General features: G+C 47.8%; 1 protein-coding gene across 5 annotated transcripts in view; it reads left to right on the top strand.

The window, feature by feature from the left end:
* KCNQ2 (potassium voltage-gated channel subfamily Q member 2) overlaps positions 1–25691 on the top strand; it is a 64432-nt gene that overhangs the window by 16935 nt on the left and 21806 nt on the right. For 3 of the 5 annotated variants that reach the window (XM_030463031.1, XM_030463029.1, XM_008497800.2), the window contains exons 2-11: positions 5005–5095; positions 6532–6658; positions 8151–8326; positions 9368–9493; positions 11944–12054; positions 13167–13262; positions 13930–14024; positions 18560–18589; positions 22710–22778; positions 24646–24675. In XM_030463031.1, coding sequence (XP_030318891.1) covers positions 5005–5095; positions 6532–6658; positions 8151–8326; positions 9368–9493; positions 11944–12054; positions 13167–13262; positions 13930–14024; positions 18560–18589; positions 22710–22778; positions 24646–24675 — 951 coding nt within the window. Of the gene's footprint in view, positions 1–5004; positions 5096–6531; positions 6659–8150; positions 8327–9367; positions 9494–11943; positions 12055–13166; positions 13263–13929; positions 14039–14344; positions 14383–18559; positions 18590–22709; positions 22779–24645; positions 24676–25691 lie in introns of those variants that run through there. The other 2 variants (XM_030463030.1, XM_030463032.1) reach the window with 2 other exon arrangements.

Genomic DNA, 25691 nt, shown 5'->3' with positions numbered 1-25691 from the left:
CTCATTTGCCTTCCCATCCTGGTGTCACCCCTATCACACAGTTTCTTTCAGGTCTCCAAGACCTGCTTCTCTGTAGCCTGATTAATTCCCACCTCCCAGAGCTGGGCATGGCCCAACCTGAAGGGAATGAGACACCATCAGGAGCTATTTTGGGAAAGGAGAGCATTTGTTAAGGCACAGGACCGAAAGGCAGGACTCCCTGCTTCTATTTTCAGCTCTGTGTGTGACAGAAGTCGCCTTGGGAAATGACTTTGGCTGATGCTGAGGTTTGTGGAAACCCAGAGTGAGGCATTTCTGCTTATGTTTAGCTTTGGGAATGAGTAACTGGGTTGCACGTTGGAGCAGGACTGTGTGCATGAGTAAAGATGCTCCTGGCTAAGGATAGGTGCAATGAGACTGATTTACTCCTGGAATGATCAGAGTTTTGCTTCTGATTCAGTGGAGCTGAATATTCAGAGGAATATTTATTCCTCTTGGATGAGGCTTTGAGTGTCCTTTGACAAGCTCTGGTTCTCTTGGGTCTGGATGTTTTGTCCTTGCCTCTTGCTTTGTGGCCACTCCTGCATTTTCAGGGCTTTTGATTTACACTGATGTTTTAAAGACTTGAAAACTTGTCTTTTCCAGAGGGGGATTGCTGGGATTATGGATGGATTGTCCATCAGCAGTTTGGTTTTATTTTATTTTCTTTGGGGGTGTAAGCAAAGCATCATAACCCTAAAGTAATTTTTAAGCATTTGAAGTATTTTGAGTTGGTTTCCATCACGGAGCTCTCAAATGGCTGTGGGAAAATATCCCTGCCTTTCCCTTTGCTCTAATTAAACAATTCATTAATTCCCTTCCCTAATTCCAGGGAAAGCCAGTGGAGTGTGTGACAAGCACTGTGGCTTGTTACAAGCTGGTGCCACCTCCTTGTCTTGGATCCATCCCATCCAGGTTTTAATTATTCCACTGGTGCTCCAGGAAAAGAAGCCCAAGGTTTGCATGTCAGCAAATGTAAAAGTCTTTTTAAATTATTGTGTAAATAGCTGAGTAGATTCCAAGGGGGTTTCTTTTGGAAGGCAAATTGGATTATTAATTGAAAAACTTATGATGGTTCTGTCATGTACTTTAAGGAAAAAAAAAAAAAAAAAAAGGAAAAAAAGGATCTTTCCTGTTTCAAGTAATTTTAATTAATTTTTTTTTTGGGGGTGTAGAGTTCAGTCATTGCTTTTTCTCTTGCTCACCTGCAGCACAGTGCAATATGCATCCTAGATATGTAGATTTTCTCCTGGGATTTATGACTTGTAATAAGGAGCTTGCACGGATGCTCCAAGTCAACATAACCTTTGGCTGTAAAGCCAGGCTTTGGAGGACTTGGAGGTTTTATCTGCTGTCAGATTTGCACAGCTGAGCCTAAAGGGAGCCCTGAGCAGCAGAAGGTGCTGAGTGTCTCTAGGAATGGGTGATGGGGGAGAAGATGCAGTCGCAGGAGGCTCCAGTTTTCTCTGTGGCATCAGGGAGCAGAATGTGGTCCAAAAGAACCCTCTGCATCCTGGTGCTGGCTGATGCAGGATGCTCAGCTCCTGTCTGCTCAGGAGAATCTTGTCTTCTCCAAAGCTCTAAGCAGAATTGGCATCTTTAATGGAAAAAATCATTAGAAGGGACATAGTTAATGTTCCTTATTGCACATTAACATTAACCAGAGTCAAGCAGCAGATGTAATTTGCTTTGAATAGCTGTGGAGCTTTAAAAATTAGATTCATCCCAACCTCTCCACTACTTATTGGCCTGTTTCTCTTTCCCAAGTTATCCATTACTATCCAGAGCCCTTTCCTCTACTGTCTGGGTCGATTAGGTGGAATTAAAGCAGAGTCCCAGTTCCCCTCTGCCCTTCCTGAGCTCCCATGGAGGGGACACACACCCCATCTCTGCTGTGGGCAAAGCTCCCACCTTTTTCCTCCCAATCCCTCTCTGTTGGGGTTCTGCAGATCCTTCAGAGCCTCCCAGGAGCCATACAAACCCCAAGCCCCTGAATTCAGTTTCCTGGCAGGAAGGTTTCATTCTCAGACTCCTTTTACAGCCTCCCAAGAGGTTCATGGACCACAGGGTCGAGCAGGGATGCTGTGGAGCAGCACACAGCTGTTTGGGATGCTTGTCCAGCTCATCCTGTGATGAACCAGTGCCTGCCCCCCATGCTGCCAGGGACCATTTCTTACCCAGTGCCTGAAGGTCCCTCATGGGGACTGAGATGGGAGATTTTTTGGTCCATGTGGGGTTTGGCCAGGAAGTTCCCCTGTTTCTCCTTCCCTCTGCTGCTCAGCACTGCTGTAATTAATGCTGGCAGGATCTGCGTTGGGGCTCCTGGGCATTGAGAGCCCTGGGGAGCACAGAACCAAAATTACAGCAGCAGCAGCAATGAACTGGCCCCAGGGAGCTGAGGGGAAGGGTTGTGCTGCAGGGATGTGGTCAGGAAGGGCAGGAGCAGCACCCAGACCTGCCCTGGGTGGGATGCCCAGGTATCCCCCTGCCCCAGTAGCACCCAGACTTGCCCTGGGTGGGATGCCCAGGTATCCCCCTGCCCCAGCAGCACCCAGACCTGCTCTGGGGGGGGGGTATCCAGGTATCCCCCTGCCCCAGTAGCACCCAGACTTGCCCTGGGTGGGATGCCCAGGTATCCCCCTGCCCCAGTAGCACCCAGACCTGCCCTGGGTGGGATGCCCAGGTATCTCCCTGCCCCAGTAGCACCCAGACCTGCCCTGGCTCTCCCTACATAACCACTGCTTGCACAACCCACCCCTGGGATTCAAAGTGATAAAGTGATTTCTCAGCCCCATGAATAGATGTCGAGTGCCAAATCTGGCATACAGGAATCCAGGAATCCTCTTTCTTGTGGCATTTGTCCCTGCTGAGGCTCCTTGGTGGAGTGTGTGGCTTCATTCTGGATCAATCTGAAGTGGTGCTCATTTTTTTTTTTTTTTTTTATTCATTCCTTCTTTAATTATTCATTTGTTTCTCATTCCAACATAAGAGTCTGCAGAAAAATCTGCATCCCTCAAGCTATTTCCCTCCAGCAGCACAGGGCTCTGCTCCTTCCCCTTCCAGCACCTGGCCCAGGCAATTTGGGTGATGCAGGGATGGATGGAGCCTGTTTGGCTGCAGGGCAGGTTGTGGTTGGCATTTTTATGGCAAAGCTTTGAAAAGACCATCTTGGAGAGGGGGAAGGGAGAGCCAGAGAAGACATCGAAGGACCTCATGTGTGGGATGGCAGGGGATGTTTTTATATTCAAGGCTCCAGATCCCAGGCTCAGTGTGAGGAGAGGAAATTTGCAGTGAGAAATCAGGCAGTTGTCCTTATCTGGTCTGTGCTGAATTCATCTGGCTGCTGCCAAAGCTCAGCCTTTGCTGAGATGGCTCTGCTGGTCCCTTACCCCCAGCAGACAGGGATGCTTCAGCCTCTGGTTCAAAGAAATGCTGCAAATCCCCCCATTTTTTCCTGGTTACTGGGACATTAATGGTCAAGGCAAAGCCCCAAGCACGACCCAGTGGAGGGAAAACTCCTTTTTCTTTTTTGTAGAGCAGCAAGGAGCAGCCCTCAACCCCCCCCAAGCTGAACTCAGCCTTATAAATATTCAAGCTGCAGTTTGTAGGAATGTGAGGCAAAGCCAGACAGATGAATTATTTAATGCTTTTACAGAATGCAGCTTTTAGTTTCTCCCTGCACTGCCCTACTTTATTGTATCAGTAAATCAATCTTGAGTAAATTAATTCCTCTCCTTTTGTTTGAGCAAGCAGCAGGCAGGGTTGGGGGGGAAGGAAACCTGCAGCAGGACGCTGGAGCTGCAGACTCAGGTGGGGAGCTGAGCTCCTGCCTTGCAGTTTGTGCCTTTTGGCTTTGCAGACCTGGAAAAAAAAAACAAATCTCAGGGGAAGCAGCTTTGGTGGGGACAGCCTGGGGGTGTCAGGCTGGGGGGACAGCCCCTAGAAGGAGGTGGCAGCAAGACTTGGGTGCCCCATGGAAGGGGGTCTTGAGAATCCCTTCTCATTTTCATGATAAAAATAAGAGGCTGAAAGAGTTGATATCAGAGCTGGGTCCCTCAAGCTCCTTTGTGTCCTTGTGGGGCTGGGATGCCAGCCCAGCTCCATCCTCCAGGATAAGTGGCCCTGGCTTTGTACCAAGGTCCTCACACCACCAAGATCAGAGGATTCCAGACTGGTTTGGGTTGGAAGGAACCTTTAAGATCTGGTTCCAACCCCCTGCCATGGGCAGGGACACCTCCCACCAGCCCAGGTTGCTCCAAGCCCCATCCATTGCCAGGGATGGGGCAGCCACAGCTTCTCTGGGCACCCTATTAAAAGACCCCAAACCTATTTAATGAGCAGACCTATTAAAGACCCCATCCTTGGACTGGATCAAACCCTTGCTCGATCCTATGCCTTGCCCCAAAAAAACATCCACCTCCTGGTGATGCTACAACAAAGCTGGGAAGTTTCCAGCTTTTCCAGGTAGTAGAGGATTAATCTGGAGTACCTGCCTAAAAAGACACCAATAAATCCATCCCAAATGGATGGCCAAGGATGAGAAGTGCAGCCCCACTCCTGTGTCAGCTTTTGGGGAAGAAAATGCAGGTGCAGAGCATCAGGGGGGTTTGCTCTGGGTTTGTGTTCATCTGGTTCACCTCGTATGTTCATAAAGGAGTTTTTTCCCTGCTCATTTCCCTGCTTCTTGGAATGCTGTGGTTAAGAGCTGAGAGCTGCTTGGGGAGATAATGTCAGGAGGGTTATCAGAGCTGCTGGGAGAGAAATTGGGTTGGCACAGGCCAAGCTGGGAACAGTCCAGTGGATCCTTTCACACCTGACTGCTCAGTTGTTTAATTTAGAGCATTTATTACTCAGTGTTTTAGCTTCAGAAGAGTAAATATGTCCAAAAATGCTCTCTGGATTAATTTGAGCTAATGTGAAGAACTCCTGCTCTGGAGACTGACATTCCCTCTCTCTCTCTTCATCCTTTCTTTTTCTGTTCCCTAGTTTTCTACTAGTTTTCTCCTGCCTGGTGCTGTCTGTCTTTTCAACCATTGATGAGTACCAGAACAGCTCAGAAGGAGCCCTTTACATCCTGGTAAGTGGAGGATTGCAAATAAATAACCAGTGAGGCATTAAAAGTCAAAAACCACCCAAAAACCTGAGGTGTTGGGGGGTGTTTAACTGGGACAAGAGTTTGAACTCTTGCTTGGGAGGTGGAGACCGCTGAGACCTGGGGGTTAAAAATAGGGAAGGTGTGAAAAGGAGAAATCTAGAACAAACTAAAAATATTTATAAGGACCTTTTCAGAATATTTCTTCCCAAACTTTTTCTTTTTCCTCCTATTTTTATCTTCAGTTGCACAGCAGAGCAGTGAGATTGAGCCCAGCTGCTGATGTCCCCCAGCTCCCAGCCTTCAAAACTGCACAGGGAACACCCATGGAGCTTCCACCTCTCCCACCCTACAACATCCCTGCAAAGTTTGATCTGACATCAAGCTTGCAGAGTTTTGTTCCTTAAACAGCCCAGAATCCCTCACACTGACACTGTGCCCAGCAGGAGCAGGCAGAGATCCCCCTCACACCAGCACGGTGCTGCCAGCTTTGGGCATCTCCTTTCTTTTTGTTGTCTTCTTCTGTCCTACATCAGCATCAAAAACACCGTGGGCTTATGAGGGCTTTGCTAGGTTTGCCAGATGGGGAAGCTGGGGTAAAAGTTGCTACTGGAACAATTGGAGAGAAGGGAAAGGGAGTTTGGATGGTGATGGAAGGAACCACGATGTGTGGTGTCTGTGTGGTTGCTTGGCAGCAAGGGGTGGATGGAGGATCTCCACCAGGCAACCCAGCAGATGGGGACAACCAGTCCAGTTGTCTAGGGGAAAAGATGGGGACAATCAATCCAGTTTTCTAGGGGAAAAGATGGGGACAAACAACCCAGTTTTCTAGGGGAAAAGATGGGGACAACCAATCCAGTTTTCTAGGGAAAAAGCTCAGATCTTCTGCAAAGAGTCCGAGGATGGAGGAGCCAGTGATTCCCATCTCTGCTCTTTCAGGAGAGGGTTGATATTTAACCTAATAAGGTCCTGGGAGACCTGGCTGGGGGATAAGCAGGTCCTGGGCAGCTCTCTGCTGGTGGACACAAACACAAAACAAAGTGTAACAACCTAGCTCATGGTTAGGATTTGCATCACCCCCAGGAGGGCAAGGATAAAAATCCAAGTGTGAGGAGCCAGAATAATCAAGGTTAGACAAACCTCCAAGATCATCAAGTTCAACCATGCACCCAACACAACTGTGCCAACCAAACCATGACCTGATGTGCATTTTTTGAACCCCTCCAGGGATGGTGACTCCACCACCACCCTGAGCAGAATCTGATAACCCTTCCAATCCTGGGCTCCCCATAGAAGGGTGCAGACCACTGGGTGCTACTCCCAGGTGCACAGAGCTGACTTTGTGGGTTTGTATTTGATTCTGGAGTTTTCCTCTCCGTCTTGTTTCTTTCTTGACTAACCACCTTGTCTCTCCTTTGCAGGAAATTGTCACCATTGTGGTGTTTGGGGTGGAATACTTTGTGAGGATCTGGGCTGCTGGGTGCTGCTGCCGCTACCGGGGCTGGAGGGGAAGGTTAAAATTTGCCCGCAAGCCTTTCTGTGTCATTGGTAAGCCCTGAGCTCCTGCTGGGGGTTGCTCAAACCAAAATGAATATTGGGATCTCTTCCTTGCGCAGTGCTTTGCTTTCTTCTGTGCTTTTTGGGGGGGCTGATCCTCAGCTGATGGGTGGTTACCTTGAGAATCACAGAGTCATCCGGATTGGAAAGGACCTCGGAGGTCATCAAGTCCAACCCTTAATCCACTGTCCCTGTGCTGAGAACTGAGTGCCATAAAAACCTCCAGGGATGGAGAATCCGCCACCTCCCCACCCATCCCAATGCCTGATCACCCTCTCTGGAAAGAATTTTTTCCTAATATCCAACCTAACTCTCCCCTGGCAGAGCTTAACCCTCTTGTCTTACTGATACCTGCCTGGGAAAAGAGCCCAACTCCCCCCTGGCTCCAAGCTCCTTTCAGGGAGTTGTAGGGAGTGATGAGGTCTCCCCTGAGCATCCTCTTCTCCAGCTCTTCTCTGGACCTGCTCCAGCACCTCAATCTCCTTCCTGAACTGAAAGAAGGGAAAGGATAAAGGCAGAAGGTGTCTTCATCCATGGAAGTGGTTCCTGGTGTTGCCCTCAAAGCCCACTTGGTTTTCTGCAGACCTGGGAGCCATCCCATTGCCCTGTGTGCCCCAAAAGCTGCAGGAAAGGAGGGAGTTTAGCTGGGAAAGGCTGAGGGTAGGAGGTGGGATCCTGTGTCCAACCTCAACCCCAGATCACTCACGAGTTGTTGGAGCTCTGTGTCTCACTTCGCCTCCTCTGGTGCTGCTGAGCAGCCTCCCAAGGGAGTTGTGAGACTTAATTAATTCTGGGTTAGAAAGTACTCAGCAATCCCCTTGTGGAAGGGGCCATCTGTGCACAGGAGTTTTTTTTTAATGGGGTAAGGAGCAGGCAGAAGCTGTGCCATTCCCTACAGAATCTGCTTTTTTGATGTCCAGGGGCTGGCTATGGTTGGAAGGAGGATTTTAGTTTATTCCACTGAAAAAGCACTCCTAGGCTTTTGGCTCAGAGAACTGGGGAGGAGAGAGGTTTTACAGGGTCTTTGAATTTGAGCTACATAGGGCATGGCTATTTTTCTTGGTCTTCCCTACATCTCTGAGCACCCTGAGATTGCTCTCATGGACCTTTAGACTTTTGTTCCCAATTTAGATGGGGAAATTCACACCTCTAGACAGCTCTGGGGAAAGGGGAACTGTGGCTGCTGAAAAAGGGGCAGGATTTAATCCAGTTTGGTCATGTTAACTCTGAATCATATCAGACTTCAGGCTTTGGGGTGTTTAGCACACTTTTTATGGGGAGGATGAGTATGGAGAAGGAAAGCAGGATGTTTCCATAAGATTCATAGTGGTTCCTCTCCCCCATTTTAAGATTTCTGCTTCCAGCACCAGATAGACCCCACCCAAGACCCCAAGACCCCTTTCCCACCGAGCTTTATGCTGCTGGGCTTTGGTTATGGGTTCAGGAGCATATATCCAGCTTTCTCTGCCCTCTGTCCATGCAGACATCATGGTGTTGATCGCATCCATCGCCGTGCTGGCAGCAGGATCCCAAGGGAATGTCTTTGCCACCTCAGCACTCAGGAGCTTGAGATTCCTGCAGATCCTGCGGATGATCCGTATGGACCGGCGGGGAGGCACCTGGAAGCTCTTGGGCTCTGTGGTCTATGCACACAGTAAGGTGGGTGAGTGAGCGAGCTCCACGGGGGTGTTTTGAGTTGTTCTTCGTGTTTCTTCCCACCAGAGGCACCACTTGGGGTCAGTTTTCCACCCTGAACATCTCCCAGGCCTGGGAAGGTTGGCAAGGCACCAGAGGGTGACACGGTGGGATGTGCAAAGGCAGGGACATGAGGGTGATGGAGACATTGAGATGTTTGTAAGGAGCATTCTGACTGTCATTGCCACCACTTGCATGCTGATAAAGCTCATTAGCAATTAGCCAGCAGCCTCATTAAGCACAGATGGGGTTAGGAGCTGCTTGTCCAGGATGCTTGCTTCCCAGTGGATGTGTTTCTGGGAGCATCCTGCCAGCAGCAGCCACAGTTGCTGTGCAAGGTTCTTCTTCCCAGCTGATCCCTGGTTTAAGGCACCTTGGCCTTGCTTCAGCTGGGGAAGATTTGGGTGATCACTTTGGTTTCTTGCTGCTGAATCTGTGGATTTAATAGTTTTCCTGTTTCCTGGACTTTTTCTTTTGAGAAGCTTAGCTGGCTTATCCAGAACTGGGTAAAAACTGGGAATTCATGGGTCTCTTTTGCCAGCCCGTGAATTAACTTCATCCAAACCCAATTATTCCTGTGAATTCTGAATTAAAACTTTTCTGAAATTCTATTCAGACTCTGGCTTTAGCTTCTGCTCAGTTGGGGAAGGGACTTTCCCTAAAAAGAGCCTCCAGGGATTTAAGGATTCCCATTCCAGTATTAACCCAACTTCCCCGTGTCAACTGGGGAGATTTTTTTTTTTAATCTCAGTTTCACATCTTGAAGTAACAGCTATCAACACTCCCTTTCCTCCTCCATTTTCTGTCCCTGTTTAGATCATGGAGTCTTTGGGATGGGGACATGCATGGCAGGGCCACCACCAGGCCACCTCAAAAAGTGGCACCACCCAAAACCTAAATAAATACCAAGGAAAATTCCGATCCCACCGCAACCAAGTCCCTGAGCTCTTGGAGATGTGCTCCAAGGCTGCAATTATTCTCTTCTCTCCCTTAATGATCCTGCAGGAGCTGATTACTGCTTGGTATATTGGCTTCCTCTGCCTCATTCTGGCCTCTTTCCTGGTGTACTTGGCCGAGAAAGGAGAAAATGAGCACTTTGATACGTACGCAGATGCACTCTGGTGGGGTCTGGTAAGTAATTCTAGAACAGCTGCTGGTTATTAAAATAAAATGTCCATTAACCCTCCATCTTCTATCACTTAGGCAAGGAATCGACTTAGGAAGTGCTTAGTTTAACGTTTTGATTAAATGGGTTCGAGCTGCTCCATTTAGCTCTTTTTTTTTCCTTAAAAAAAAAACCAAAAAAACAACCTTGGGAAAAAAAGAAATGTTAGGGGGTTGTGTTTTGTCTTGAATGAGCTGGACCAGTGAGGAAAATGGGAATTTGTGTGCTCTCAGCCATGGGATTTAGGTCTGTCAGGAGAGAAGAGGCAGGTTGAGTAAAGACCTCATGCTACTGGGTGCTTTGATCATCAATTTTTGCCCTTTAATTATTTAAAATGCTACTTGGGCAATGTGCTGTTAACCACGTTGGAGTGAATTTGTTGGAAAATTAATAGGGTCTAAACACCAGCAAGGCTTCAGGGCTGAAAGCTCTCCCCTTCTCACAGCTTTGCTGACAAAGGAGGAAAGGGCACTACTTTTAGTTTGCTCTGCAGGCGTGTGAATTATTGGATTACCCGATTAACAAAGAGAATTAATGAGGTTTTAATCTCCTTGGGTTATTGTTCTCCTGTGGTGCTGGTTTGGCCTCGATTACAAAGCATGTAATGAAAGTCCCAGATCTGATCAAACCCCAATAACAGCTCCTCTGCTCCAACAAAGGCAAAGAAGCAGTGACAGAGAAATCAAAACAAAGCCCAGGTTGGCAGAACCAGAAAAATAACACCCAGGAAAAAGTGACAGCTTAGAACCATGTGCAGATTTATCCCTTCAGAGGGAACCTTTGAAATAGGATTTTCTCCCCCTGTTACAAGCTGTGGAGATGCTCTGGGCTGTTTTGCAACTGATGCTCAGAGTAAAATTTGGGCTTTGTTAAAATAAACAAGTTTTGTCATTGTCCAGCTCATGGCTTTAGTACAGGTAGGTGTTGAGATGGGCAAAATAAATCAAATTTCAGGTTGAGAAACTCATCCCTCAGTCTGATCTTAGTGGGTCCAATCTTTGGCATGGTCAATATAAACTCTAAAAACAACTTTTAGCCAGATTTTCAGTGACCATAGAGTGAGTTTTATGTTGCCTTGACTTTGTTTCAGTAAGGAGTAGCCATGGGGCTGCATTTTCTAACCACTTTGCCCAAATGACATCTAATTGATAGGGCTTTTAGTGGGTCCAATTAAACAGAGCTTTGGGCTCCTACTTCCATTTCTGTAAAAGTCATTTTCTTCCAAATTGAAAGCCTGAGGTTTCCAAAGCCACAGCAGCACCGTGGCATCTCCTGTCCCCAGGGCCAGCTCTGTCCATGGAGGCTGTGGGATGGAGACAGCTTTCCAGTTGGTAGAGGGAATTTTGGGATCTAGTGGGCAGAAATCTCAAAGAATTCCCAATTCCCAGTCCCACCAACTTGTCCCACAAGTTCTGGGCTCTCTAAATCATTTTGGAAGCCTTGGGGGGTACCCAGCATTTCCAGCATATCCATGGATAGGGACATTGTGTCCTTTGTGTCTTTTTCTGCAGTTTGAAGGAATTTTTTTTTAATTTTCTTTATTTTTTTGGTCTCCAAAAAAGTCTCTCTTCTCCAAAACACACTCAGCAACTTGCCAGCCCTCTCTGGGTGCATTGCAATGATACTGAAGAAGGGAATAAACATCCTGAGCTGAGGTTGTATGAAGCAGCCATCAACCCCCCTGCCAGGATAATGTGCTGGGGTTTCAATAGGAAGGGATAGGGGCTCCTGGGCACAGCTGGGAAGGTTGGGAATAAGCAGCATCAGCTCTTTATGCATGCAAACAGCTCTGCCTTCTTCCTTGAGATGCCAAAAGGGACTGTGCCTGCTCCTTTTTCCTGCTGAAGGCTCCCAGGGGAGGCTCTGAGCTGCTGCACGTCTCTGCACCAGATGGCAGCTCTCTCCCTGTGTCAGCTGAAGGCATGAAAATCCTCCTGACTGGTGTGAAAACCCAGGGTGGGGAGCAGGGAGAATGTTCCAGGGGTCAGGGCATCCCTGCTTCCTACCGAGGTGCCCATCCCATGTAGGATCACAGAATAATTGGGGTTGGAAGGGATCTCTCAAGGGCTCAGTCAGCAGGGACAGCCCCCAACCAGATCAGGATGCTCAGAGCCTCTTCAAACCTCACCTTGAATATCTCAACCACCTCCCTGGGCAACCTCTGCTGTTTTTCCACTGCCCTCATGGTTAAAGACCTTTTTCCTAAAATCCAATCTAAATTTCCTCTAATTTAAAGCCCTTGCCCTTCCTCCTATCACCACAGCCCCTTGCAAACATTCCCTCTCCATCCTGAACTGCTGAGATCCTCCTGGGATACCCAAACTCCACCTCCACCTGATCCCCCTCGTGTGTCCCCCTCTAATGTAGGGGGAATTTTGGCTGTGTTCTTTTAGTTTCAAGGTTCTGCTCCCTGCAGATCACTCTCACCACCATTGGCTATGGGGACAAATACCCCCAGACCTGGAACGGGCGACTGCTGGCAGCGACCTTCACCCTCATTGGGGTCTCCTTCTTTGCCCTCCCTGCTGTAAGTAGGGGTTGTAGGGTGATGCTGGGGGGTGCTGAGCTCACCTGTGCTCTGTCCCCATCCCTGGGAGCAGGTGGCAACAGTTCCACCCTTCCTCTCCTTCCTCTCCTTCCTCTCCTTCCTCTCCTTCCTCTCCTTCCTCTCCTTCCTCTCCTTCCTCTCCTTCCTCTCCTTCCTCTCCTTCCTCTCCTTCCTCTCCTTCCTCTCCTTCCTCTCCTTCCTCTCCTTCCTCTCCTTCCTCTCCTTCCTCTCCTTCCTCTCCTTCCTCTCCTCCTCTCCTTCCTCTCCTTCCTCTCCTTCCTCTCCTTCCTCTCCTTCCTCTCCTTCCTCTCCTTCCTCTCCTTCCTCTCCTTCCTCTCCTTCCTCTCCTTCCTCTCCTTCCTCTCCTTCCTCTCCTTCCTCTCCTTCCTCTCCTTCCTCTCCTTCCTCTCCTTCCTCTCCTTCCTCTCCTTCCTCTCCTTCCTCTCCTTCCTCTCCTTCCTCTCCTTCCTCTCCTTCCTCTCCTTCCTCTCCTTCCTCTCCTTCCTCTCCTTCCTCTCCTTCCTCTCCTTCCTCTCCTTCCTCTCCTTCCTCTCCTTCCTCTCCTATACCCTGCCAATGCCCTGGTGCTTTTGAGTCCCAAAAGAAAAAAAAAAAGAGGAAGGGGGGGAGAAAAGAACAAACCCCATGTGAATATCCACTGCTTGGCACTATGGGAATGGATGGGAACTCCTAGACTTGGCTCTGCATTGGTGTCCATTGAAGGGAAACCCTGGTGTTTCCAGCCAGGGGCTGTTCCCAGGGGGGATTACACCATTTCAGCAAATTCCCCCCATCCCTCTTGCAGTGGGTTTCGTTCATTGCAGGGATCTGAGTTCCCCCTATGGGGATAATTTGCTGGGTGCCAGCCCGGGGGTTATATTGTATTTTAGCTGCTGGCTGGAGGTAGTTTTTTGGTAAAAACAGCAATTCCAGTGAGCACCAGCACTGTGCCCCTTCGTGGGGAGCGTGGCTGCCAGAGCTCTTCATCCTTCCCCCAATATATGAGCCAGAACAAAACTTGGGAGGGGAAAGTCACTTTTGTAGTGAAAACTAATGCTTTACTGACCTCATATTCTCATTTTCTTCTCCAGGGCATCTTGGGCTCAGGGTTTGCTCTGAAAGTTCAAGAGCAGCATCGACAAAAACACTTTGAGAAGAGGAGAAACCCGGCAGCAGGCCTGATTCAGGTGAGGGGCACGTCCAGGGACCCCTAGGGGTGGCCTCATCCTCTTTTTTGGGGGGATTTGTAGGCTTTTAGATGTAGGGTAGGAGACAGGCAGGTGAAAAATGAAGGCTGTGTGTGTGAGGTGTGAGACAGCAGCTGGTGACTGGTTTTGTCTGGGAATAAATGCCAGGAAATCAGCCATGGGAAAACAGCATATGTGGTGGGCAAGCTGGGGGAGAGGAGGAACAAAACCCAGCCCAGTGCAGCAAGATAAATTCATTAGGACAGCCTGTTTTCACCCAACCTTTGTTGTTTTTTTTTTTTCCCAGAAGAGAATATTTATCCTGACAGAATGTTACAATTGGGAGCATTTTCCTTGGGATAACAGCTGCCTGTGCAGAAGGCTGTCCTTGGGGGTTTCAAATTAGACTCATTTGACATTTGACATTCCCCTCATTGAGTTCCACATTTAGCTTCCAAACAACACCCTCTTCATCCCTGACCTCACCCAGCAAACTCCTGGGACCCACAGCACTTCCACCTGGGCTCCCACGGAGTGTCTTGAAACCAAGGAGGAGGCAAAATGCTCCATCCCGGAGAAACCAGAGGGAGAACTCTGTGTTTTGGGGGAAGTGAGGGTGGAGTGGGATGCTTGGCTCTACCATCCATCCCTCGTCTCTCCTTTACAGGCAGCTTGGAGATTTTATGCCACCAACCTGTCCAGGACAGACCTGCACTCCACCTGGCAGTACTACGAGCGCACGGTCACTGTCCCCATGTACAGGTACCTGCTCTCCAGCCTCCCTCTTCCACTCCTGCCTTCATGGTGCCACTGTGTCCATATTTAGTTTTGTTACCTGGGTATTTAGTTCGTATTTTATTTTATTTATTCTTTTCAGTTGAAAAAAAATTGAGTTCAAAAGCTCTTAAGGGATTTTTTTTTTCCTTTGGAGTTTTTCTCTTTTGTTGTTTGATTTTTTTATTTTTCTGTGTGTATTTCTTTTTGACTCGATTTTAATTTCCTTATTGTTTTGTTTTGTTTTGTTCTCTCTGTGTGTACATGCTCTTCTTTTCATCTTTATTTCTCCATGTCTGCTGGTTTAGTTGCATTGTGTTGTGACAGTTGCCGTGCCCAGGTGTGAAGACCTCTCCTGAGCTGCCCTGGATTGTAGGTAAATGCCACCCTCCTTGTGCCCTTCCTGTGGCTCTCCTTGCTGCTCCAGCTGGTCTCTAATGATCCTTCTGCCTTTCAGCAAATTTCTGTCCCTCCCTCATCCCCAGATGCATTTTTGCCCTGGGTCCTTCTTTCCTTTTTTATTATTTTTTATTTTTTTTTTTCCTCTCAAGAAGAAGAAAACCAAATCAGGATTCAGGGAGCATTTTCCCACTTCTTCCATTTCATGTTTCCATCACATTTTGTTGCCATGAGGAGGGAAGGGTGCTGGAGCCCTGCTGGGTGATGCTGATGAAGCACTTTGGTGTTTCAGCAGCACCCATTTGGCTTTAAAGAGAGGGAACTCATCCCCATCCCCAGACAACTATTTTTTAATTTTTTTTTTTTTATTATTATTATTATTTTGGAGCTGAAAGAACCCAGGTTAGAGCAATGCTGTGGAAATTTCACAACCCACCTGGGATTTGCAGCTCCATGGAGAGGAATCCCCTGCCATGGGGGGAACCACTGCATCCCCTGTCTCAACCTCCCAGGGTTGGGGGTGTTGGAGCCAAGAGGCTTCCCCAAAAGCTCAAATGGGATGTTTTGCTGTTGGTTTGACACTTTGCAGTGCAATGGACAGGGCATCCCTTTCTGGTGTGTTTTTAGGCTCTTTCTTGGGTTTGTACAGGAGCTGGATGTGGTGGTTGGATATTCCTGTAGCTTCTTGGGGTTCTGTAGGGTGTGATGGGGCTCCCTGTGCCCATCCTTCTGCTCAAAGCAGGGCTGTGGTCCAGCCCTGGGTTGTATCCCTGCAGGTATGAATCCCTTCAGGTTTTTCCCATATTTCTGGGGGGTTTTTAGCCCTCAGGTGGACAATCTGGATGTGTTTCCTAGGGGTAAGCATTAGCCTGTATTTGAAACTCAGGAGCCAGTGTATTAATTAAACCATCTTAAAAACCTACTGGAAGTCAGGTTGTTGGGGTCAGGAAGTTTTCATGGAGTTCATTCCTTGTGTGTGGCTGATTTTTAATTTATTTTTTTTTTTCCCCTGGAGATTTATGAACCAACTTCAAGACTTTTGCTTAAAAAAACCCAAAAGCGAACCAACAACCCAACCAAAACAGAACAAAGCTCTTTTTTTTTCCAACAGCATTAAACCCACCCCCCATCAAAGCTTTCCCTTCCAGTACTTGACTTTCTGGCTCTCCATTTACAGCCCAGGCTGAGGTCAGCTACTGGAGAGGATGAGGCTCAGAGCCTGGGCTGAAGTCCACTGCAAACAGCAGAAAGTTGGGGGCTGGTTTCAGTGGACTTGGTCAGGTTTTATTGCTCTTTGAAAGACTCAACTTTCCAGGCAGCCAGACATACAGTGACACCTTTTGCGTGGGGATGTACTGGGGTAATTACTTGCTAATTAATCCTGTATTTCCCAGGGAGGTAATATATGGGAAAAAAAAAACCAACCCTAAGTTTTAAGAGCTCCAGAGGAGGCTAAAGGAAAACTTTGGGAGGAAAAGAGAAAAAACAACCCTAATATAATGGAAAATATATGGAAAATATGGAATATTTGGAAGTATTATGGAAAAAATATGGATATGGAAAAAAAAAATCCCTAAGCTTTAAGAGCTACAGAAAAGGCTAAATGAAAACTCTGGGGAGGAAAAAGAGAAAACACAACCCTAATATAATGGAAAATATATGGAAATATATGGAAAGTATGGAATATTTGGAAGTATTATGGAAAAAAATATGGATATGGAAAAAAATATATGGGAAAAAAAAACCCTAAGCTTTAAGAGCTCCAGAAAAGGCTAAGTGAAAACTCTGGGGAGGGAAAAGAGAAAACACAACCCTAATATAATGGAAAATATATGGAAATATATGGAAAGTATGGAATATTTGGAAGTATTATGGAAAAAAATATGGATATGGAAAAAAATATATGGAAAAAACCACCCTAAGCTTTAAGAGCTCCAGAAAAGGCTAAATGAAAACTCTGGGGAGGAAAAAGAGAAAACACAACCCTAATATAATGGAAAATATATGGAAATATATGGAAAATATGGAATATTTGCAAATATTATGGAAAAAAATATGGATATGGAAAAAAATATATGGAAAAAAAAACCCCTAAGCTTCAAGAGCTCCAGAGGAGGCTAAATGAAAACTCTGGGGAGGAAAAAGAGAAAACACAACCCTAATATAATGGAAAATATATGGAAATATATAGAAAATATGGAATATTTGGAAGTATTATGGAAAAAATATGGATATGGAAAAAAATATATGGAAAAAACCACCCTAAGCTTTAAGGGCTCCAGAAGAGGCTAAATGAAAACTCTGGGGAGGAAAAAGAGAAAAAACAACCCTAATATAATGGAAAATATATGGAAATATATAGAAAATATGGAATATTTGGAAGTATTATGGAAAAAAATATGGATATGGAAAAAAATATATGGAAAAAAACCACCCTAAGCTTTAAGGGCTCCAGAAGAGGCTAAATGAAAACTCTGGGGAGGAAAAAGAGAAAACACAACCCTAATATAATGGGAAATATATGGAAAGTATGGAATATTTGGAAATATTATGGAAAAAATATGGATATGGAAAAAATATATGGAAAAAAAAACCCCTAAGCTTTAAGGGCTCCAGAAGAGGCTAAGTGAAAACTCTGGGGAGGAAAAAGAGAAAAAACAATCCCCCCAAACCCCCCCAAACCTGCAGTTTAATGAAGAGCCCATCTGTCTTGAATAAAAATCAGGAGCAAAGGTGGTAGGAGTTCTGGTTGATGCTCTGGGTGCTGCTCCCAGCACCAGCATCACCCTGGGCTTCCCTGGGCTCAAATTTCTGCTCTCCCAGCTTCACCCTGAAACCCAACTCCTGTGCAGAGGTGAAGGGAACATCACCTGGGAGAGCACAACCTGGGGGCCTCCAGGGATTCAGCTGTTTGTCAGGAAGGCTTTGTCCCCAAGAAAACAGTCAGGCTTTTTTGGATGCAGGCAGTGAACTGCTAAAATTCTTTAAAAACTATTAAAAAACCCAAATAAATTAAAAAAATAAATAAAAATGGAGTGACTGTATGTTCTGGCTGCAGCTTCCATCCCTCACTTGTCCATCTCTCCTTGTCCACCCACTTTGCTACCAGGCTCTGGCAGCCCCTGTGGTGGCAGCACAACCTGGTTAGGAAGTGGGTTGGAGGAACCCAATGTCCTTGTCCCCATCCTGGGTGCCTAGGGGTGATGTGCTGCCCCAGCACCCTTTCTGCTCCATGGGAGGTTGCTTATTCCTCCCAGCAGGAGCCCTGTGACTTGGGCTTCCCACCTGGCTTCCCAAGGCACCTCCAAAAACAAAACCTGGCTGCTGGGTTTGAGGAAATTCCTCCAAGTGCCTTGGAGGAGCTCCTGTGTCTGCAGGAGCATCACTCCAACCACTGCAGTAGAGCTCTTCTCATTTGTTTGGGGGGTGGGGGAAATATGGTGGCCTCTGAGAGAAGCTCAGATTTCATCTTTTTATTTCAAAGTGTGAAATTTAAGAGGGAAATTTACCTGGGGCTCCTGCACGGGGTGTTTAGGGCTTGGTGTGCATGGATGTTGTAACCTGGTATGCAGCAGCCCCTGGATCTGCTGGAAAAAAAAATTAAAATAACACCATCTGCTCTTCATTGTTAGTCGTGAGAGCAAGACCATGATCTCATCTATGTATTGGTATGGAAAAAAGAAAAAAAAAAAAGAAAAAAAGAAAAAAAAAAAGCCACCAGCACATCATGCTCAGTCTTCAGACATCCCTGGGATGTCCCAGGGATCCCACAGCCATCTAGGCTGTGGATGTCTCCTAAAAGATCTCTCAGAGGCCCCCACATACACCCTGCTCTGGGGTGCCTGTTTGCTGTTTCAGAGCCAGGTGCCACCTGCTTGTCCCCAAGGGTGCCAGGGCCACAGGGTGACTTTGGGCAAGCTCAGCCCAGGCTCCTGTGCTCGTGGTCACAGTGCATCTGCTCCCAGGGTACACTTGTTCATATGCTAATTTTCTTTATTCTGTTTCTTTCCCCCTTTCCTCCATCCCACCTTCCCCTCCCCTCTCCTTTTTGTTTTTTTCTTTTGGTTTTTTTCCCTTTTCTCTTATCCCTTTTGGTTGTTTTTTTGGTGAAAACCCTTGAAAAGCACGCAAACGCAAACGTACGGTGCCTCCAGGTATGAAGTGCATGTGGCTCTGAACCTCTGTGTCATGTCCACTCCTTGTTCTTTGTTTGGGACTCTTAACATGCAAAGCCTTTTCATTTAAAAAAAAAACCTGAAAAAAAAAAAAAAAAAGACACCTCAGAAGATTAATTTTTTTTTCCAAAGGAATGAGGGGAAGCCACAGCTGAGTCCCCAGCCTGCTGCCCACACTCTGACTCCAGGCACCTCCAGTTTAGCTCTTGGTACCCAATGCTGGGAAACTCTCTGCCCAAATGACAGTTCCAGGAGGGGAAATGGGAGGGTACTGGAAGTTTTTAAGGGTGGTTTCTGGATGGTCTTGCTGCAACCCCTCCTGCAATTCGTAGGCTGCTTAATAAGAAAACTTCCCCTGGTTGTACTTCCCCTTTGCCTCTGCTATCCCTCTGCTTGTTCTCCTCTCTCCAACCCTTTTTCCCCATCCTTCCCTGTCCCATTTCTCTCCCCCCATGCTGTAGGAGCTGTGCCCATCAGGTAACACTGTTTGCTGGGGTGGTGGCACTGAAATGAGGATCCAGGATGTCTGATTTTTGGGAAGAAGGATGCCCCACCTCAGCAGGACTCCTCCTTTCTGCTTCTTCTTTCCAAGACTGACCTAGAGTCGAGCAATTACCAGCTCCAGTTTCTCAGTCTGAGACAATCTTTGGGATGAATCCAAATGAAAAGATCTGGATAGGGCTGGGGAAGATTGATTTTAAATAATATTATCTCGAGTTCTGCAGACAAGAGCAGGTTTCCAAACCTCAGGAAGATTTTCTGAGCTGGATATCTGAAGGTGGAGGCAAGTCAGTATTTTAAGATGGGGAATAAGTGGCTTGCACTGCCAGCCTGGGAGCCAAGCTCTGTTCTTAGAGCTGTTTAAATCTTCCCTGGGTACATTAATGCTGGTAGAGCTGCTGTGATTTAGTGCTCCATTTCCAAACCTGGTTCCAGTTTGCCCAGATGCAAGTTTTACAGCCTTAGTAAATCACACTTTACTGCTTTGCTTGGTTAATTTACAGCAAATTGCATCAAGGAGTTGCAAGTAGAATATGCTGAGTGCATTTTGCTCTTGTCCTGCTTGCAGAACCAGATTTTTTTCTGTTGCTGGAAGTGAAATAGGAATGTGCCACTCCCACCCCATTTCTTCTGCTAAAACATTTTATTAGTTTGATTAAATGCTTTCAGTGATTAAAAACCAGCTTAGGCTGGAGACACAGAGTCATGCTTAGGGTGAGAATTGACTCCTTGTAGGAACTCCACCACAGCATGGTGACTCCTCTAAATCCCCATCCCATTCCAGCATCCTTCTCCTTGCCACCCTCTTCCTGATCACTGGGGCTGTTCCAAAAAAAGCCATGGTTGTCTCTGTGGGCATTGTGGTGTGTTTGGCCCTGCTCCTACTCCTCCTGTGTGCTCCTCGTGCTGTGGGGTTTGATGATGTCCTAGCTGGAAGCATGCCACCCCTTTCTGTCCCCAGGTGCTTCAACATTATCTGTGCTACCAGGAATAACCAATTTGCCTTCTCTTTGGATGGGGGAGCTGGCTCTGGAGTTAGGCTGGTGTTTTGCTGGGCTGGGAGGGGTGATGGGGGAGCAGCTCTGGGTCCTGCTGGGTCCCCAGCACCCTCTGGTCCCTCAGAACCTGTGGTGGGTGGCATGAGCTCTGTGTGTTCCTGTGATGTGCAGATCTTCTCCTTGAGCTCCCCTTTAACCAAGACATCCTTCCCTTGCTAACCAGTGACACACGGACCAGGAGGAGAGAGAGAAAACATGAGATGCCCCAGGTCCTTCCTCCACATCTCTGGTGGCACCTGTGTCACCTGGGCACACACACACACAGGGGCAGGTGACAGAGACCCCTCAGCCAGCATTTCATAGCAAAGCTCAGCTAAAAAGCAGAGCCTTGAGGTTCTGGGGAAACCTTGTGATGCTCCCCAAGCTGCTCTGGTAGTGCTGAGCATGCAGATGTAATTTCAGGTCAGGCAGATGGATGGGTTTGCACCCATTTTTAATAATTGCTTCAGTAAAACAGTTTTTCTCTACCAGACCCATCATCCTACCACAGAAATGGTAAATCTGGGGGGTTTATTTGTTGGTCTTTACCTTTGCATGGCAGCATCTGTGGTGCACACAAGAGATTGCACAGGGGAGACTTTGGGTGATAGGCAAAGGAAGGAGCTCATTTGGAGCCCTGAATCCTTCAGAGCTGCTGAGTTCTTCAGCCCTGAGACCTTCATCAGTGGGAGCCCTGGAGTTGTCATCCTGGCTGGAGAAAGCAGGGCTCTTGTCCTCTGTTCTGCTGGTTTTTTCTTGAGAAAATTGTTGTTTCTTGCATCCTTTGGCTGTGAAGTCCTCTTGGTGCTTGCACCATCCCTGCCCATCTTGGAACAAATCTGCAAAGCCTGCAGTGGGTTTGGGGGAAGGTGAGAGCCCAGCACTGCCCCACTGCACCAAGGGCAGCTTCTTCCTGACATCCTGAGTGAAGAGGAGCATTAATTCAGCAGGCCAGGATGTGCTCAGCTCTGGATGGAAGCAAACAGAGCTGGACCAGGGAGCTGAGCCAGAATTTTCAGGCCTATTTTTATTCTTTTTATTATTTTTTTTTTTTTTTTATTACTTAGGGTTGGAAAATTTTCTGATTGCCTCAATCTCGTGGACACCAGAACGAGCTCTGCTGAGCAGCTGTTTCTGAGGATGAGTTTTGTGCACGTTGAAAGAAGGTTTTTCCAGTTTGTTTTCTATTTTAAGAGGAAAACTGTGAAACTATTGGTCTCATAATGGCTGAAAAAAATCATGGATATCTCTGCCTTTATTTCCCAGTAAGCACCAGCCACTTTTACAGCACCTCAGCTGAGACCAATTGCAAACCCTTGTCCCCCTTTCCTTCCAGTCCTAAGACACAGTTTTGGGACAGCTTGAGAAGGTCCTTCTTGTTTTCTTTAACACCTCCATGGCTTATTTTCCAGCAGAATCATAAGCAGATGCTGCCTTGGGGATCCAGCAGCCTCTTGTCCTCCCGTTCATCCCTGCAATGTCACATCCTTCACTTTCTTGTCACCAGAGCCACCAGGGGCAGCTGCTGTGTTGACTTCCCCATCTCTGGACAGGGTGATGGTGACATGTGAAAATGCCCCAGCTTGACAAGGGCACTCTGATGGTCTGGAAAGGAGTTTTCAGCAAGCCGTGGGATGAGCCCTGTTGGCCTTGACCCAGAGGCCACAAAATGTGCTCTCAAGGAGATGCTGCTCCTGCCATCCTTCTCCTGACACCTCCAGCTGACATCTCTCTTGGTTGAAAACCTGACTGGAAATCCCCATTAAATATTTATGGAGTGAGCCCCAGTCTCTGGGGTTGATGGAAGAAAAGTACAAGTGGATGTGGGAGCTGATTCAGTGGTTTTAGCCCCAAAGTGGGGTGGGCAACAGGACCCTGGGTCAGTGGAGTTTGTGAATTATTTAGGATTCTTAGTGCCAAGTTCTTTTTCTTCCTGAGAAAGGAAACCCATGGTTTCTTCCTGATCCAGAAGGCACTGAGATGGGATTTTTGCCTCATTTGAGGGCAAAAACTGACATGACCCCAGTGTCCTCTGCTGTTTCTCCTGGGCTGCTCCCAGCCTCAGGTCCCTCTTTGCCCCAGAAACTCCTCATCCCCCCAACTTTCCATTCCCAGGAGCAGCAGGCTTGAGTTTTCCCATTTCTCTCCAAAATGGGAACTTCTCTCTGCTGATTGCACAACCCAAGTGGGGTCCTCCAGAGGAATCCCTGCCAGCTCCTCCACTCCAGGTGGGGAAACTTCTTTCCTGCCCAAACCCCCTGGTGATGCTCAGCTGCCCTGGCAGCTCCTGGTTTTTCTGGGAAGGTTGAAAACCCGGTGGTGCAGACAAGTTTCTCTCTCTCTTGCTGTCACTATTTCTCTCCCCTCACTGCTCGGCCTCAGGACACTGCTGGAAGTCACCCAAGCCCTCTCCATCCTCCCCATGCTGTCCCCCAGTTGCAGTTGGTGGCACCAAACTGGGTCTAGTGGAAAGGCTGGGGCAGCAGGGGAGGTTTCCAAGGCAGGAGGCACTGGAATCAGCTCTGCCTGGAGATTAATGGGATTTTGTTTTCTCCTTCTAGACTCATCCCTCCTCTGAACCAGCTGGAGCTCCTGAGGAACCTGAAGAGCAAATCAGGACTGACATTCAGGTTAGCAGCAGAGCTGGGAGAGCTTGGGAAGCCCACACACATTACAACCTTTTTCTTTTGACTTTTTTTAAAATTATTTTCTTTTTTTTTTTTAATTTCCCTTCTTGCCTTTTGTATATGGACAGCTTTGAAGATGGGAGGGGTTTCAGCAGCTGCTCCCCCATGGGTCATTCAGTGACCTCTTCCCCATCCCTCTCCTGTATGTTGTACATGAGGGGGTTTTTTCAGCCTAACTTGGCTCTGCAGGAGCCGTGCTCCCAAGGGCTTTGAGCAAGGCAGTTTTCCCAGTTTTCTTGTGACCTTTCTGCTCTTCACCACCCTCAGAGGAGACCCATGCCCAGGATGTGTTAATTCATTCTGTACCCTCCTGCCATCCCTCACCTCCCCCCAGAGCAGGCAAGGTGGTAGCAGGAATATTTTGCTAAACATTTTGCAGAATCTTTTGCTACATTTTCTGGGCTGAGAGAGATGGATGCAGTTCTCCCAGGAGGTCAGGAGTCCTGCAGCTCAAATGTGTGCTCTGGAGGGACTCTTCTTGGGTTTTTTCAGCAGATAAAGCTGCTCTGTTTGGTGACTGGGGAGTGTGCAGCCTCTGGGAGGGATGGAGAGGAGATACTGGCTGTACTGGTGGGCAACTGGGGAGATGTGGGATGGGAGCTGTGGGTTTCTCTGGAGGGTTGAGATCTCTGGACTCCAGATCTTCAAACTATAAAATGTGAGTATTGGAGCTGGTGCCTGAAGAGCAAAGGGACATTTTATTTTTTTTTCAAGTCTCTCCAGCCTAAGGGAGAGGGATTTGGGGTCTCTTGGGGTCTCAGTGTTGTGGCTGGGTACAGGCAGTGCAAGGGCTGGTGCAGCATCCTGCTCAGAGGGAACTGAGCTCCTCCTGCCCAGCTCTTCTGGTTTGTTGCCTAAACTGGTTTTAGGGGAGCCAGACCCCAATCTGCTGAGAGATGCTGTCTGCTCCTTCTCTTATGGGGCAGCCAGTGCAGATTAAAAGCTATTTCCCAGTGGGAAGAGCCTGAGAATCAGTAGCTGAAGGCAGAGCAGGTTTTCCTCATTGCTGGAGAGAAACACCACCCAGATGTCTGGTTGGTGAAGGTGACTTCTTTTTTTTATTTTTCCTTATTTTTTCTTTTCAGTGTGACCTGTATTTGGTTTGTGGTGTTACACCTACCCTGCTGCAGGTGTTTGATTTGCTTTGTCCTTGGAGTCTTTTTTTTTTTTGTTTTATTTTTAGGGTGATCCAAGTGGTTTGGGGTCTTGGTAGGAAACCACACCCCAAAATTCTGGCTCCCCACTCCCTCCATGTAGCCTTTTACAGCTACTTTGGCAGAGTAGCTACCAAAGCCCTGGGTGGGGTGTCAGGATGTCAGGGCAGGGTCTGTCCCCCTTTCCCACCTGTGTCCCCACGTGCCAGCTCTGTGGTGTGAAGCCATGCAGCAAGAGATGTGACATCAGCTCTGTCCCAGTGACCAGGAAGGAAAAGCAAACAGGGGAGCCCTTCAAATCCTTCCCAGCTCAGGGCAGTGAATTCCTGAGGGAAGGGGAACACTCTCTGAGCCCCCAGAAATCCTCCTCTGCTCCCCCAAATCACACCACCCAAGACACAAGGATGGGTTGGGATCAACTCTTCAGCCCTTTGCGTTCTATGTGTCATCTCTGAGGTTGTTTTGAGTCTCCAGTGAGTTTCTGTCCGGGCCCAAAACCTCCCAAGAGTTAAGTTCTCCTTTCCCTTTCTTCTGTCCACAATTTCCACTTAGTTGTATTGTTTGGTATTGTCCTTTTCGTTCTGTTTTAGCAGTGAAGCAGCAAACATCTTTAGCCACCTGACCCCATGCTAATGTACTATTGCTTCTGTTTAAAGGAAAGAGCAGCAGCCTGAGCCATCGCCAAGGTCTGTATCACTGCCACCACCCCATCCCCATCCATCCCTCTGGAATTCTCTGTATGTGTGTGTGTGTGTGTGTGTGTGCACCATGTGGCACCATCAAGGGAAGCATTTTAGGTATTAATGTGCTTTTTCTGTGCTGTGCCAGTCCAATGTATCCTACCTGTTATGCTGGACCTTAAATCATCTCTTCCTTCCAGTCTGCCTCGGGCTGAGGAGAGAGAAGCTTGGGGGGGGGGTTGGGGGGGTGGTTAGAAAGGAGTGGGCAAAGCTGGCAGATTTTTTTTGGGTTGGTTTGTGCTGCTTTATTGAACTTTTGGTTGCTGGACTTGTAGCTGAAGCAGTCCAAGGCAGGCTGAGGGAGTGCCTGGGGACCAGGTGATGCTTTCCTGGGATCTCCAGCACCGAAGTGCTGTGGTTGGTGACACAGGAGCACGAAGCCAGCACCATGGCACTGAGCCACCAGCTTCTCCTGGGCTGCTCTCACCGTGGGGACCTGCTGCTCCGTGGGACATGGGGGGGATCTGGTGTGGAGATGCCCTTTTTCCACCCCGTTTTCCTCGGCTCTGGATGACACCTGGGTCCTGCTCCATCCTCCCTCAGCAAGGCAGTGGCGAGCACCTTCCAAGGCCAGCCATAAATTTCACCTCCAGGAGAGCTTTTGTCTATTCACACAGCCCAGGGAAAGGGCAGGGCTGGTGGCTGGGATGCTCTCAGGATGCTTTTCATCCCCTTCAAACCATTCAGTTCTGGAATATTTCCCACCCCCTCCATGTTTTCCCAGAGAAGGAGCTCTGGGGCTGAATCTCATTTATTTATTTTGGTTGTTGTTGTTGTTTCTTGGAAGGCAAGATGCAAAACTGATGATCTGTGGAGATCATCTGCTTGGCTTTCAGATCTACCACCTCGTGCCTCAAAACACAGCTTACAGCCTAAATATTGTAAACACTGGAGATGTATTTCAGAAGTATAACTAGAGCCTGGCATTTTGCAGATGGAAATTTCTGCTGTGCCTTCAGGCT

Source organism: Calypte anna, chromosome 20 (genome assembly GCF_003957555.1).
Source record: "Calypte anna isolate BGI_N300 chromosome 20, bCalAnn1_v1.p, whole genome shotgun sequence".
NCBI classification, from domain to species: domain Eukaryota; kingdom Metazoa; phylum Chordata; class Aves; order Apodiformes; family Trochilidae; genus Calypte; species Calypte anna.
Note: the sequence above shows the minus strand (reverse complement) of the source record. Positions and strands in the feature narration are given on the sequence as shown.